The 15,454-nt window shown below is 43.4% G+C and overlaps 2 protein-coding genes across 6 annotated transcripts in view; both read right to left on the bottom strand.

The window, feature by feature from the left end:
• The window catches only part of ttc9b (tetratricopeptide repeat domain 9B), a 28,905-nt gene extending 26,892 nt beyond the window's left edge, over nt 1-2,013 (bottom strand). Inside the window, exon 1 of the mRNA XM_061828244.1 lies at nt 1,345-2,013. Coding sequence (XP_061684228.1) covers nt 1,345-1,810 — 466 coding nt within the window. The 5' untranslated portion in view covers nt 1,811-2,013. The remainder of the gene's footprint in view (nt 1-1,344) is intronic.
• Nucleotides 2,014-5,740: 3,727 nt separating this feature from the next.
• c8h19orf47 (chromosome 8 C19orf47 homolog) lies at nt 5,741-14,789 on the bottom strand. 5 transcript variants are annotated; one of them, XM_061827682.1, is made up of 8 exons: nt 14,629-14,789; nt 13,685-13,772; nt 13,359-13,473; nt 9,947-10,028; nt 8,439-8,561; nt 8,195-8,344; nt 6,879-6,952; nt 5,741-6,524 (listed from the first exon to the last, which is right to left on the bottom strand). In XM_061827682.1, exons 1-8 carry the CDS (start codon nt 14,645-14,647, stop codon nt 5,991-5,993), a joined length of 1,185 nt encoding a protein of 394 aa, XP_061683666.1. In that variant the 5' UTR covers nt 14,648-14,789; the 3' UTR covers nt 5,741-5,990. The 5 variants fall into 5 exon arrangements, with proteins under 5 accessions (XP_061683666.1, XP_061683665.1, XP_061683667.1 ...); XM_061827681.1 differs by having other exon boundaries at nt 8,439-8,564; nt 14,629-14,788; XM_061827683.1 differs by having other exon boundaries at nt 8,270-8,344; nt 8,439-8,564; nt 14,629-14,788.
• Nucleotides 14,790-15,454: the final 665 nt, after the last annotated feature.

Genomic DNA, 15,454 nt, shown 5'->3' with positions numbered 1-15,454 from the left:
GCAAATGTAAAATGATGTTTTTGCTTACATTCATTTAAAAGTGTGCATGCAAACGATTGTCTATTTGTGCCCTCCGATTGGCTGGCGACCAGTTCAGGGTGTACCCTCCCACCACCACTCGCCTGAAGTTAGCTGGCTCCAGCACACTTGCGATTCTCGTGAGAATAAGCCATATGTAAAATCGCTGAATATAATATCTACTAGTGAGTGTGTGTGTGTATATATATATATATATATATATATATATATATATATATATATATATATATATATATATATATATATAGTATTACCTGACTTGCGACTTGCAGCAACTGTTTTGCGTTAGTTCATTTTTTTTCTGTTTGAACCTGATCAGGTAATATCAACGGTTATGCTCACAGATGTGCTAAAATGTTTACAGAGTGTAGAGAAATTTCGGATGCAGTCGCAAAGACAAGACGTAGCCAACATAACTAAGATCGCAACGCAGTTTAAACATCTCACTGCCTAATGGCAGCAATCGACTGATATTTACCGTGAAATATATCCATCCATTATCGTCACGAGGGTCGCGAGAGCGCTGGAGCCTATCACAGCTATCTTCGGACAATAAATTTTATGAATCTATTTTAATTAAGAGTATTAATCTATGATCTATCTGAATATTGTAAAGGGACATACAGTATGCAGTGTCCATTTAGTATGTAACGTACTGTCGAACAAAGCGTTTAAAGCTTAGCTTCAATGAAGTGTTCCGAAGTGTTGGACGTAATGTTGGACCCAAAACGGCTGTGCTGATTCATGAAAGCCACAATCTTTGGCTCTCCCTCAACAAATGTTCTGTCTTATCGTTCCGAAATACCAAACTGATGCCAGCGATGAAACAACACTTTGTTCCTCCCACCTGGACACTGTTGCAGCCAAACGCTGCACAGCAATCGGCCATATTTTTTTTCTCTCTGATTTATCTACTCAACGCTCACTAAAGCAACCACAACAAAAACAATGCATTAGGCTCCAGCATAGTGGCTGACATCACGCTCCACAGTTGTGTGATGTCATGGGAAACCACCTATTACAGTGGAGATGATACCCTTATTACATAACAATTATCAAGAAGGATTTGAATTGTAGCTCAAGACATATGAGAGTCTTCTCAAATGCACACTTTTTTAAGTTGGGCAAACACGTGAGGTGTGTGTGTGTGTGTGTGTGTGTGTGTGTGTGTGTGTGTGTGTGTGTGTGTGTGTGTGTGTGTGTATTTATATATGATACACAGACTCCAAAATCAAATATTTAATGTGACCCCGCATGGTCCTCCGACGTGTGGCCGGGTGCGGTGCACTGGTGTCGGGTACTCACCCGTGAGGCTGTCGTAGCACTCAATCTCGGTGCTCTCCACGGCTCTCATCTGCTCCTCGGTGAGCTCGGCGGCGGCTTGTCGGTTCAGCAGGTCGACCTCCGAGCCGCCGGTCGTCCCGTCGGCGACGTGCACCCCTTTGAGCTGCAGCAGCGCCCGGTGGTATTTGCCGATCGCCTCGCGGAATTTCTTCTCCTTGTAGCAGCGGTGGCCCTCCGCTTTGAAGTCGACGGCTTTCTGGATCTTGGTCTCCATCTCCGTTTCCGCGGAGCCGCCGCCGCCTCCTCCTCCTTCTCCTCCGCCCCCGCCGCCTCCTCCACCGCCGGCGAACGCCGCCAGACTCCGACCGCCGGTCTCCGGGTAGCTTTTGTGGCTCTTTATCGGGTGTTGCTTGGCTTCCATGCTGCCTAGTGAGCGCGGGTGGAGCGGACCATGGTGCTCGGAGGACCGGAGCAGCGTGCTGTGCATAAAGGACGCGCGGTTAGGTTTCTTCGGAACGGCGAGACGTGAGCTGCGACGCGCCTGGAGAAAAAAAAAATTAGCCGCGATACAAAAGTTGAACGGACGTCAACGGCTTATTCGGAAGTAAAAAAGGCGTGGTGAGGCGGAGACATTTTCGGAATTTCCCCAAGAACGCCAAATGGGATGTGAGCGGTGATGCTCGCGGTAACGTGTCGTAGCAACAACTGAAGCACGAGCAGTTTCAGCACCACAGGCACGCGACCGCGTCTACCGCAAAGCATTTCGGGAAACGGAGTCCTTACAGTTAACCAATTTAAGATCCAAATGATTGTAGTACAATTTTTAGTATCAGCTGCGTAAAAAAAAAATAATAATGGTAAAAGCCTACATATATATTTTAGATTTTAATAACATTTATAATTAATTGACGAAATAATGAAAAAAAAAAACACTTAGAGGCTGAGGCAAAACGGCTAAGTAAATATTACAGGTCTTGTGATCATGTAAATTCTCGATGGGAGGGATTAAAGAACAGAGTGGCCTGTATTTGGCCCCAGTCCATACATTGCCCACCCCAACATAACACATGTAACATATAATAAAGTAATGATAAATAACAGAACATACAATAATCAGCACAGATTCAAATTTTTTTTCCCCCCCAATTCCATTTTCCAAGCCGCTTACTGAAATACTTTTTTAATTTAGCCATCCATTATCCGAGCCGCTTATCCTCTCAAGGGTCCCGGGAGTGCTGTTGCTATCTTTGGGCAGGTGGAGGAGTACACCCTGAACTGGTCGCCAGCCAATCCCAGTTTATGAATTTATCTAGAATGTTTATTTTTAATATTATAAATGACGTCCAAATGCAGGTAAACATATAATGTCAGGAACAGCACATTTGTGTAATCTACAGGCATAAAAGCAACATTTTCACAATGCAATTCCCATTTATCGCTTTACGGCAAGTTGATTTTCTCCCCGTAACGGAAGATTTTATTACCGCATCAGACTGGGTCGGCACGACGAGTCGTGAGGGGTGACTGCAGCCTAAAAAACAAAAAACCCCACAAAAACAAAAACCCCAAACTGTTCAACTTGGTTAACGTTCCCACCACTTTCCGTTATTAGGTGGATGTATTCTTTAAAAATAACGCATTTATTTCCAGCCACTGGCCCCAGCTCATGTGTTGTTCCATCCCTTTCAGTAAATCGACATGATAGCTCACGAGGTGAACTGAGGTTTCACTGGAGTTCACAAGTCGTGATGACTTCATCGCCTCGCTTTCAACCGCCGCAAGTGGGGCTCGGGCGTGTCGACAGCGACCTCTAGTGGACAACGGCTCGATCGTGCACAGGCTCACCGTATGACGTAAGGTTTTTACTCTTCTTTTGTTCCGCAATTCGTGAATTAAGTCACCAAGATAAACGGTGAGTTAGTGAATAACAACATTTGCCACACAGTTAGGAGGTTTGGGCTTTCGATCGCTATTTCTGGCCCTGGAGGTTATGTTTTCTGCGTGTATGAAGGTTTAGACCAAATCTTGTTTATGGTAAGAAATCATGTCATTGAGATGCATTCTGTGAGAGATTTGTCTCAAAATAATTTTGTTTTTCAGATCCACAAATACAGCCACATCATGTCAGGAATCAGGAATTCCAAAAATTAGAATACTTTGAGGAAAATGGGTTCAATTTTGCAGGCCACAAATGTTTAAATGTAGTGTCACACGTTCATCATCTACTCAACTGAAAGCACAAACGGGTTTCTCCAGATGTAGAAATTGCTTTCGTTTGGTTCAAACCTTCTCGGTTGGGTTCAAAATGGGGAAGACTGCAGACTTGACAACTGCCCAGGTGACCATTATCGACACCCTCCCTTGGAAGGGCAAGCCACAAAAGATCAGCCCGAAGGATGCCAGTTGTTCACTCAGTCCTGTGTCGAATGGAAAGTCGAGGAAGCGTCTCAACTGCGCTAGGCCAGTGCTCCGTGCTGCTTTTTTCTGCTGAAAGTCGTGTGGCTTTTATGTGGGAATCAAGGTCAAAGGGTTTGGAGGAAGACAGGTGAAGAACAGAACCCAAGCTGCTTGCAATCCACTGTGAAATATACCCACAGCCAGTCACAATTTGGGGTGCAATGTCCAGTGCAGCTGTTGGTAAACTCTGCTTTCTTAAATCCAAGGTCACTGCAAGAATCTACCAAAATGTTTTAAAGGACCTCACGATTCCTTCTCCAAAATGCAGATTTTATCTTTCAGCAAGAATTAGCCATTGCCTATTTTGCCAGGAGCATCAAAACCTGGTTTGGTGCCAATGCCATCACAGTGCTTGACTGGCCAGCCAACTCCCCGGGTCTAAGGCCCCATTGAGAATTGATGGGGTATCATCCAGAGGAAAATGAGGGGCACCAGACCCTAAAACCAAAAAACTGAAATCTGGGCTTCCATAACTCCCTGGAAATGCTGCAGCGCATCACGGCAATTCTCTGAAGTATTTTAACTTGATTTTAATGTTGTCCTAATTCTCCCCCTTTATTTGCCTTTGTAAGCTTTGAAAAGTGTAGTGCTTGCTCTTAAGGCGGAAATTCAGTTGAGCAATTTCAGTATGCCAGTCAGTCAATTTTTGATTTTTCCCAAAGGAAATCAAAGAGGGCAGCATACAAGTCTCATAGCAAATCTACTTCACAGTTCCAATTCTTAGCACCGGAATTCTTATGTGGAGGTATCATATATTTTTTTCTGGGTACACTGGCTTCCTCTTACATTACTACCACACATAAAGGTGGGATTTATTGAAGACACTAAATTGCCCAAGAGTGAGTAACCTTGTTTCTATGTCACCAGCATTTGGTTCGAATATATTCTGTGCCAGTGGCAGGGTGGTTCAGCTCGTAAAGCGTTGGCCTCACAGCTCTGAGGTCCCGGGTTCAATCCCGGACTCACCTGTGTGGAGTTTGTATGTTCTCCCCGTGCCTGCGTGGGTTTCCTCCAGGCACTTCGATTTCCTCCCACATCCCCAAAACATGCAATAATTGGAGATTCTAAATTGCCCCTAGGTGTGATTGTGTGAATGATTGTTCGTCTGTATGTGCCCTGCGATCGCCTGGCAACCAGGGCAGGGTGTACCCCGGCTCCTGCCTGTTGACAGCTGCGATAGGCTCCAGCGCTCCACGTGACCCTCGGGAGGATTAGCGGCAAAGAAAGTGGATGGATGGATGGATATCCTGTGCCTGTACAGATGAGTGAGACTGAGTTGTTTTTTTTTTTTTAAATTAGTTAAGATGTTAAAAAAAATATATATACACAAAATAAAAAGACAGCAATATATATGGACCCTTTGTTTTAATTTTACAAAATGCACCTTTGTTTCTTTTCAACTTTCACTTAGTTTCTGGAGACATTAAAAGTTGTAAAACCATAAATACGTACAATGCTAAAGTTCAAGTGCGAAGTCTAAAAAGACAGGTGGTATAACATTAAAGGGGGGGGGGGGCACTTGCCGGACTCACAGTCAGACCCAGTTTTTTTAATTTATATATATTGTAAATATACATATTTTTTAAAACATAGAAAAAATATGTAGCACATGTTCTGTGCGGTGTGACATGAAGTCCTACTAACTCTATACATTGCAATCTGATTTTATTTTATTTTTTTGTAATACTCAACAACTCACGCGCTGCCTTTTGAGGTGTGGTGTAAAAAAAGGTCCACCAGGACATTCAGTGACATCAGAAATGTTTCTACATAGTGCAGGAGTTAATGTTGCAGTGACAACACGTTCAAATGTTTTCCTATGGCTTGACCTTTACGTGACCCAAAATAGGTTTTGATCACTGTGTCAAAAGAAAGGGGTAAACCTGCTAACCCGTCACAGACTTTAATATTTCTAACAAGAAGTTTGGGCAGCATCATCCTTTAAATGTAAAGTAATAAAACTATACTAACAGTTCAGTCTATGTCATGCTCATGCCTTGGAATCTGTTTTTTTTTAATATTCTTAAATACTGGAGTCTTAAAAATTAAATATCGCAATATCTTTGCTCAAGCAATGAAACTGGTGGTAAAAATGGGGAACATTAGGTTTTCAGTGGCAGCAAAATTAAAAACAAAAAAAAAAGTGTTTGTGTTAGTGTCTTTCTTTCTTTCTTTTTTAAATCAATTCCTAGTCCTTGCGGCGATGTGAGTTACTTGTTTTTGCTCCCCAGCCTCTTAAAAACACTGACAGCCTTGCAGTCCATCTGGGCGCCTGCACAGTCGGCTGCTCCAGCGCCAGCTCCTGTGCTGCTGCTGACTTTGCAGCTCGCCACGCTTACTTTCTGCTTGGCCCTGGGCCGAGTGCTTGTCACCTTATTGTCTTGGGTATCAGCGGGTGGGGGGGACACTGTAGAGGAAGCAGCACGCTGGAGCTTACCCAGTCTCTGAAGCACGCTGACTTTAGCGGGGGGGACACCATTGGAGGAAGAGGAAGAAGAAGGAGTGGGTGCGTCAGGCATGGAACGTTTGAATTTGCCACCCAGGCGCCGCAGAGTAGTGGGGCCCGGCTTTTTGGGGGGCTCCCTCCTCAGCGGGGGTAGCGACTTTTTGAGGACGCCGGCGTACTGGAGGACGGAGCCTTCGCCGTCGCTGTCTTCCTCCTGCCCGGTCGTCGCCATCTTTCCCGACCTCAGCTCCGCCCCCACTTCGTCTGCTCGGTCCAGACGGCTGAAGACGCCGGTGGGCTGGCAACACAACGAGTGTGGAAAGCAAATCAAGAAGTCATTCTCTTACATTAGGCTGCTGCTGTTTGGTCATCCTCCTCAAACAAATGTGGGCACTCTGTTGCGTGCACTCTCTCTTCCCATAGTCATTCTTCCATCTGTCCATCTGGGGCTGCGGACTGAAGTTCTTGGACTTGCTGCATTGTGTGCCAGGCAGCCTTCTCAGAGGCCTCATGTCCCACCAAGTTTTTCACCAGCTGATTCTTTCGTTTTAAGGCCAATCTCTTTTAGCTTTCACAATCCAATGTGACTGTTGGCCTTTTGTGCACTCTACAGTCTCTTAACTATCTAAGAGGATAGATTTATTGTCCTCACCTTGTTTGTGTTGACTGTTGGGTCAGCCTTTGATTCGGCTCCAAGTCTCGCAAACACTGACGTGCGCTTCAAGCCTGGGTCACAAGGAGAGAAAATAAAAACATTTGACACTTTAACATGTCATTTGATGATTCAGTGGTAACGTGAAAAACAATAACCGTAATTTCCGGCCTATAAGCTGCAACTTTTTTTTCCACATGCTTTCAACCGTGCGGCTTATGCGGTGATGTGGCCGCAAGGGGGTACTCGAGTGAAAAAGGTAAGAGTGAGACTGGTGGAATATATGTGCCAAGGAAGTGACTTTTACTGGTATGTTTTTTTTTTTTTTTTAATTGACCCTGTTAGCACTGTGCTAGGGTGTTGCTGCTGTGTCTCAGTGATTATTACCGGTGTGCGTGTGGGTATATATATATTTTTTTTAACCAGCCCTGTTTGCGCCACGGTAGTGTTAGCGCCACGCTAGTGTTAGCGCCACGCTAGCGTGTTGCTGCTGTGTTACTGCTGTGTCACAGTGATTTAGGTATGTTTTTTTTTTTTTTTTTACCAGCCCTGTTTGTGCTACCTTGTTGTTGCTATGTTAAGCTAAGATTAGATATTAAAACTTTGTAAACTCTTTCTGTGTACAGTCTTTTTGTAAATATCTCATGTTTCAATGTGGGCACTTGCGGCTTTTACACAGGTGTGGCTTATGTATGTACCAAATGGTATTTCCTTTACAAATGTGCTGGGTGAGGCTTATCATCAGGTGCGCTTTGTAGGCCGGACCTTACGGTAAATGTTTAGTCACCATCTCAGGATGTGTAATGTGTCACAAGCCTTTCAGATAAGAGATGGCTTTTAAGGTTTCATTAGGATTTGTTTAAATTGTAGGTCAGCATGTTTAGATGCTAATTACAGCCTATAGTCTGGAATGCATAGACATCAGACACTGGACTTCATCCCTGGTGATGCTCTGTGACGTCTCTACTAGAACTGTCTTCAGGTAGTGGTTGTTCACACACACATCAGAGCATATGAATCTTGCATTGGATATCATTTGATAGTGCAGGGGATCTAACTAGGATGTTTGCCTAGTGTAGAGAGTCATTACGTAAAAAGAGAGCTTGCTGCTCTTAATGTAAAAGAAATCCCAAAAAGTGCAAGCAGTTTGTTAATTAAGTGTGGAATATCAATAAGAGGAGTAAAATGAAGGCCAAGCAACCCATATTCTATGATGCCTTCTAACTGGAGTTTGAGATTTTTTTTTTTTTTAGTATTGATTAGTCGATTAGCCAGAATCACGCAGCGAGGCACCCAGCCCACTGGTTCAGGCCTACCTTTCTTGCCCTGCTGGGCCAGGATGCGGCGTGTGCGTGCCGTGGTGCCTTTGGGCATGTTGATGATGTACTTGCCTTCCATCTCCGCTGTTACACGCCGGTGCTTCGCGGCTGACGACATGTTCCCTTCATCTTCTGGCTGATTGACAACTGCCGAAAGAAAGAAAAAAGGTGGCAGGCGGTCAGAAAATGTAATTATGGAAGAGAGAAAAAAACGCTACAAATAGTGAACAGGTTGTTTTACCTGCTTTGTTACCCTTGCTTCCTTGCACATTGGATACTGTGACAGATAGGCGGTTGTCGGGGCGAAGCACTGGAGTGGCAGGTGGGGAGTCATGGCTCAAAGCATTGGCTATCATTCGAGTGGCTGCTGAGGGATGACAGCATTTTCGTGGCTCAATGTAACAAATGTCACTCATGTTTGAAAAATGTATGGGTGTGGTCAGTCATGCTCGCAGATAAAGTTGCGAGTGTGATTTGGGATGAATCTTAAGACCTTAAAATAACTTACTGGATTACTATAACATAACTGTAAATTAAAAACAAAATAAACAAATACATAAATAAAATACAAAAATGGCAAACTCAAATGATAATTTCCAATTTCAACAGATATTAGTAGAACATGATATAAAAAGGTAACTAAAATTTTTCACCAATGAAAATTCTTGATCTGATGAACTTTATCTGAAGAAAAGTTAAATGCACTGGCCTGTCAAGGAATAAACATGAAACATTGAAGATGCTGAAAGTTTAGTTCAACATAATCGGCGTTAGAGGCAAAAAGCTAGCGATACATAGGAACAAAGATTCCTGTTGGCAATCGTGACGTATTGTTGGGGGGGGCACACAACACGGGACTGCCGTAAATAGGAGGCCGGCTTGCTGGAACGCGCCTTTATGTGCATGCGCTCGAGGTATTGGCCACACCTGAATCAAGCGACGAGGTGGATGATAGTCTGTGTTTTGTTTTTTGTTTTTTACACCGTCACACTGCCTCTTCTATGATATGCCTGTCAGTACATACAGCAATTAATCTATCTACTTTTTTGTGACAATTTTGCTTGTTGGTGTGCTGTGAGATTTTTTAAATATAAGGTATGTCTTACCTCCATAAAGGAATGAAATGACTGCTCTGGCCATATCATGTATTCAACAGATCGGTAGCATGGTTACACACAACCACTAGCTCTAGCTTACTAGGCTATGCAATGTTTTGTTGCCTGCTTGCAAGCCGTAAATTATTAAAAGTACGTGAACATACCTCAAGCAAGCCTTACATGAACCTCCTTCCCTGTACTGAGAACCGGTGACCACCAAGATATAACCCCCCCAAATTTTCTTCTTATAAAACAATCCGTGCGATCCACTCGTGTAGTCATTCCCACAGTAACGAGTGTATCCGATCGTGTTTCAGTTGACAAAATAGAGCCTAAGGATCATAGAAAATAGGATAGGGTGGTATTGGAATACAAGATTTTATTGCAGTAGTCTGACATCGTGAAAGAGTAAATTTGTCTTGTAGTCTGATCCCAGTATTACGTGTTGTCTTTTTCAGCAATCGTCCCATTTTTTTTAACTAACATTACTGGTCGTGGATTTTTTTTTTCCTTCACACAAATTGAAGATGAGCAAAATAAAACTGACTAGTTTCACAGATGACTTTGAATCATCCACCAGGGGGGAAAAAAATAACTTCTGATTATTTTTCATGATGGAGACGTGTAATTGCTAAGGCTGCGTGGTACTTACGAGAGTTGGCAGTTCTTCTGAGCTCTGCTTTCACACTTGTCTGTCCTGAGGAGATGGCTTCTGTGGCCAGTTTGCACATGTCCTAAATGGGGAAGTTGGTGCAAAATATATGCTGTGTTACACTCAGAATTAAGTGGTTTAAGTTCCAGCAACTCCGTGTTTTTTCCCCCTCTACAACGTCAACATTATTCCCACCAAATCTAGAAAGTTAATTATAGACTAACTCCTAGACACATACTATAGTCCTCCAATAATGTCAATTTTCCACTGCACAACAGCAATTGCTTTCCATTTCAAAATCGTATCACGGGAAACTGGATTTCCTGTGTCTGGCGCATGTGGATATTTGAGGGCACCTGCAGCAAAGTTTAGACTGTGTTGAGTACAATACCACAGCAACCGTATCCAAGGCATCACACTAAGGCTAGCTAAGAATAGGTGTTTACTTTTGTCCAATGCAGTCAACTTTAGGGCAATTGCAAAAGACCAATCATAAACCATAGTGGTTCACATCATGCATACAGTATCAGCGGAAATACTATCTGCCACAGAGTGGGTTTTACCAATTGAAGAGTCAATACGTTGACCATCCATGAACAAGACGTGAGGCGGATCTTCAAACAACAAAAGACAAACAAAGCGCCAGGCCCAGACCTTGTGTCCCCATTCTGCCTCAAAGTCTGTGTGGACCGATTTGCTCCAGTCTTCACAAAGATCTTGAGAAAACGTTTGGAACTGTGTGAACTATCATCCTGCTTCAAACGCTCCCCATCATCTCAGTCCCCAAAAAACCTGCAATCTCTGGTCTGAATGACTGCAGGCCTGTTGCCATGAAGGCTGTAGTCATGAAGTCCTTCAAACACCTTGTGCTGGACCACCTCAAGAGCGTCACAGGTCCACTACTGGACTCATTGCAGTTTACCTACCAAGCAAACAGGTCAGTTAATGATGCAGTGGACATGGAACTATACTTCACCCTGTAACACCTCGACAATGTAGGGACCTACGCGAGGGTCCTGAACTTCAGCTCTGCATTCAACACATCACCCCTGAACTCCTCTCCTCTCCTCTCCTCTCAGCTTCTCCAATTTAGCACCTCACCTGCCATCTGCCTGTGTATTTACAACTTCCTAATGGGCAGGGCACAAATGGTGAGGATGGAGAACACCCCCACACCCACCATTAACACCGAGGCACCCAAAGGTTGTGTCCTCTCACCTCTGCTCTTCTCTCTCTACACAAATGTCTGTGCCTCAATGCACTAAGACAAGAGTAAACAAAATTCTCTCAGACCCTCCACACCTTGGTCACCAACTCTTCCAACACCTTCATCCCTCAAGTAGACGCTACTGAACAATGCCCCAAAACTAGCAGGCATTCCAAAAGCTTCTTCCCCCTCGCAATTAACGTCCGAAACAGCAAACTTAAAATTCAACAACATGATAATTTTTGTCTTTACTTTGATGGCAGATTCTGCCAGGCCAATCATTATTACTGTTCCCTGATTATTCACGGGGGTGCAAGGAGCGGAACTAAAGAAAATCCAATAATAATAAATGCAGTATGAATATACTTATGTATGATATGTACCATATTTTAAAGTATATTGAGGATTCTTTATGTGTAAATGTATGTTTGTGTACCTTGCATAACCGAAGGAGTCAATATTGCACAACACAACATAATTAACTATAAACATTTTTTTGTAACTGAGTTCACGTTGATGCTCACTAAACACCATACAAATGAAAACGCACACCTGGGCTGTGCCACTCACATCAGTGAATTCGTCCAACTGCTGTGAGACACACTCACAATCTCGGATATCCTTCCACATTTGCTGGCTTAAGTTCTCAGGCAAGGCTTCACAGTGCCGTGGAACTGTACTCCTTTACAGCTGCAGAGATTTTATTGAAGATAATATTCCCGCCTTATTTTTAGAAGATCGAAACGAGTCAGCTATGGCTCTTTTACCATCTCTCCGTCTTGGAAGGACTTCTTGATATTAACGATGATGTGACAAACCCGGAACGACGCTTCAGTGGTGGCTTTCGCTCTTGAACTTTGATGTGTGAAAAGTGACTGCTGTGCGGCCACTTGGGATTTTAGTCCATTCACTTTTCTCATTCTCAACTTGCTTTTTGGAAGAATGCCGGTGTTCTATTCTCCATAAACAGTTCGAAAATGCTGCTAGACATTTCACTACACAGACAGATGTGGCAAGCGCACTTCGAAAATGACATAGTGGAAAAAAAAGTCTCCCTCTCATTCCGAATGAAAGTGACACGTTTTTGTCTTCTTCTTTGATAAGATTTCTTTAGCGAGGGCTTAAAATATGGGGGAACTTGCTGACTAGCGTGTGTTCCTGTACTAAGTGTCGTTGTTAGCTCATGCGCTAAAGATCAGGAAAATACGGCTGTCTTTTTTTTTTTCTCGGCACGCCGTCGCAATCGATCAAAACTGCCTCGCGATCGACGCATTGAGCACCCCTGTCTTACATTTTCTCTAAAATGGACAGAATGCCTTAGGTGCACAATTGACAGAATAATAATTGCTTTTAACAACTGTAAGCAGAAAAAGCTTAAATTGTCCCACACACTGCCTGTGTAGGCAGGTTTTTAGAGACTGTTTACACTGACAGTATAACAGCAAACAGAATAGCATAACTAGCAAATAAAAGAACGACTCGAGAAGTAATTGACAAAACGTGCACTTTAAACACCATGCACTAAGGACCCATACAATCATGAAAATCCAGTAAATTAAAAAAAAAAAAAAAGCTAGGGAGCACAAAGTCCGCAAATATGTGGGGCTGTGAACAGTGAACTGTGAATGGGCAAGGGTACACTGTATATACCATACATTACTCATCCACTCACTGTGGTAGTCTCACCACACTGCACCATCTGCACTTCTGTTATTGATCAAAACTACCCTCTCGGACCTGAGTAGCATCTGCTCCATTTGCAAAATTAATTGAGGAATATCTGCAACAGTTGCACAATCGACATTGTCCAAGATTATTACACGACTAGTCACTCGAAACATACATTCTATCAAGTCCTGGGACCCTTTGCACAAGTCATTGCAATGGACTGTTGCTCTATTCAGGACTCTGCTTTAAATGCTAGAGGACTCCGCACCCCTTTGCACAACTGTAAAAAAAAACGAAAAAAAAAAACAATAATAATAATTATCATTGCCAGATTACTAGCAGCCCTTATTCCTCCATAACTGTTAATACAATGTCTTTATGTCTCAATTGACTGTCTATTATCACGTATGCCGTATTGAAGCAGCTCCAACTATCCGAGACAAATTCCTTGTATGTTTCTGACATACTTGGTGAATAAAGACTGATTCTGATAAAACCCAGTCTCAAAATTCCAACATGTCCATGGTGGGATCTGACCTGCCTGTGGACGATCTTGGCGTGCTTGAGAATGGCAATTATGTCACCAACAACTGTGATACCGAGGTCCATCATGATGTCTTTGCTCAGGTCCATCAGCATGTTCTTCTGAATTCTGCGGCGACCAGAAATTTAACAAACAGCATGTTTAACATCAACTTCATTATCTTGATTAAACTAAAGCCAGGCAAGAACAGAATTGTATAAATTTTTAGATGAAAGCAAAACTACTCAGTCTGCAATATAGTTGATTATAAAAATATCTGATAGTGACAACATAATGAGGAAAAATAAGACCAGCTTGTCGAATGCATACTGTGCGCTACCTGTTGTCCACAAAGGAGACTGCATAGGTGACCGCCAAGCCAGCTGGGATGCCAGCATCCTTGAAAAACTGGATCCACTCTGAAGTGGCTTAAGAGGAGAAAAAAAAACATGTTAGCAACCTAGCTTCCATCCATTTTCTACTTGTCCTAATTAGGGTTGGGGAGTAAGCTTTAAGCCTATCCTAGCTGACTTTGGGCGAGAGGTGGGGTACTCCCTGGACTGAACACAAGTACCATTACAGTATCAAAACTAAAACCAATAATTTTGACATGGTCAGCATGTACAACACTAAATAATTTGCTCTCATTGGTTCAATCAGAGGAAACATTGCAGAGCAGAGACACAAACAGGCCAGAGGGAGACAAGTTAAGAGAAACGCGTGATGACCCCAAGCAGCTGGAAGTTATTTATAAACTCTCTGGCTGGTGCAAAGTGACGGCGGCAGCTGCCACAACAATGGCTCATCGGTACATGTCCAACACAATGTGAGTTACACATCGTTGAGACACTGGTTTAGAGAGTCATCAACGTTAATAAATATGAGGCGTGAAAGCTTTAATTTGAAATGGCCATTTATTCGGATACAGATGTGATTTCTGAAGGTTAGGAAGACACGGCAAAATAACGGTAAAACGGCACTAAGCCCTGGAATCGACGCGTTGTGACCCCTCAACCACATGTCACCAATAAACACGGGTTATTCATCTAAGTGGCCTGGTAATGAAAGAACCATTTCGTATCGTGGGCTAGCATTAGCTAAGGGGCGGCACGAATGGAAAGCCGCAAATAGTCATTCGCAACATTATGCGGACGAATACGGGCAAACTGTTGTCATTGTGTTAAGACGATGATGGTGACGCAGCCATGCACGGCGGGGAAACGACATTATGCGGCGTCAAATGATGAGTTAAGATTTCAAAGCCGGGCCTTTTTTGTCTCTCACCTGTTGTCACGGACGCCATATTTGCTGTAATGTCCAGTGACGTTTTCTTCTTCTTTGGTAATTCCTGCAGCGTGACCGCTCAATGGTGTTTGGCTGCCCTCCTCAGATACTATAGTTCAACTACAATTTTGAAAACTCGCCCTTGGTTCTGATGCTGGCTCGCAAACATGGGCGAGCGTGGCTTGGGCTGGCCAGGAGAGCCCGCCCTGCCCACAATATCATTTGACTATGTTAATTCATCCGTGCCGCCTATGACATTTCACATAAAAGGTGTTAATTCTTGCATAAATGATCAACACTGCATTTTTCATTTGTTTTATGTCACATCTTCTTCTTATTATTATTATTATTATTACGTGCCCTGTAATTGGCTGGCAACTAGTTCAGAGTGTACCCTGCCTCCTACCTGTTGACAGCTGGGATAGGCTTCAGCACTCCCCGTGACCCTAGTGAGGATAAGTAAGTAAGTTTCTTTCGGCTTGTCCCTTTCGGGGTCGCCACAGCGTGTCATCTCAGATGAACGCACATATGTTTGGCACAATTTTTACGCCGGATGCCCTTCCTGACGCAACCCTTCTCAGGGAGTGGAGGCCCCAGTGGGATACGAACCCACAACCCCTGGTTTATCAAACCAGTGCTCTAACCACTGAGCTACAGGGCCTCGCCCTAGTGAGGATAAGTGGCACAGAAAATAGATGGATGGATTAATTCTTGCAAAAATAATCAACATTTCCCATCTGTTTGAAGTCACTTCCGAAAAAGTCGTAGTACTAATAGTAGTAGTACTACTACCAATAAAAATAATAATACTTTTTGGCAGAATAAC

Source organism: Syngnathoides biaculeatus, chromosome 8 (assembly GCF_019802595.1).
Source record: "Syngnathoides biaculeatus isolate LvHL_M chromosome 8, ASM1980259v1, whole genome shotgun sequence".
NCBI classification, from domain to species: Eukaryota; Metazoa; Chordata; class Actinopteri; order Syngnathiformes; family Syngnathidae; genus Syngnathoides; species Syngnathoides biaculeatus.
Note: the sequence above shows the minus strand (reverse complement) of the source record. Positions and strands in the feature narration are given on the sequence as shown.

What these genes read in the sequence shown, in the direction of transcription:
- c8h19orf47 (XM_061827681.1), bottom strand. An exon ending in GTCTCCTTTGTGGACAACAG is followed by an intron (nt 13,474 to 13,684) that starts GTAGCGCACAGT and finishes TGGTCGCCGCAG; the next exon opens with AATTCAGAAGAACATGCTGA. An exon ending in AAGCAAGGGTAACAAAGCAG is followed by an intron (nt 8,345 to 8,438) that starts GTAAAACAACCT and finishes TTCTTTCGGCAG; the next exon opens with TTGTCAATCAGCCAGAAGAT.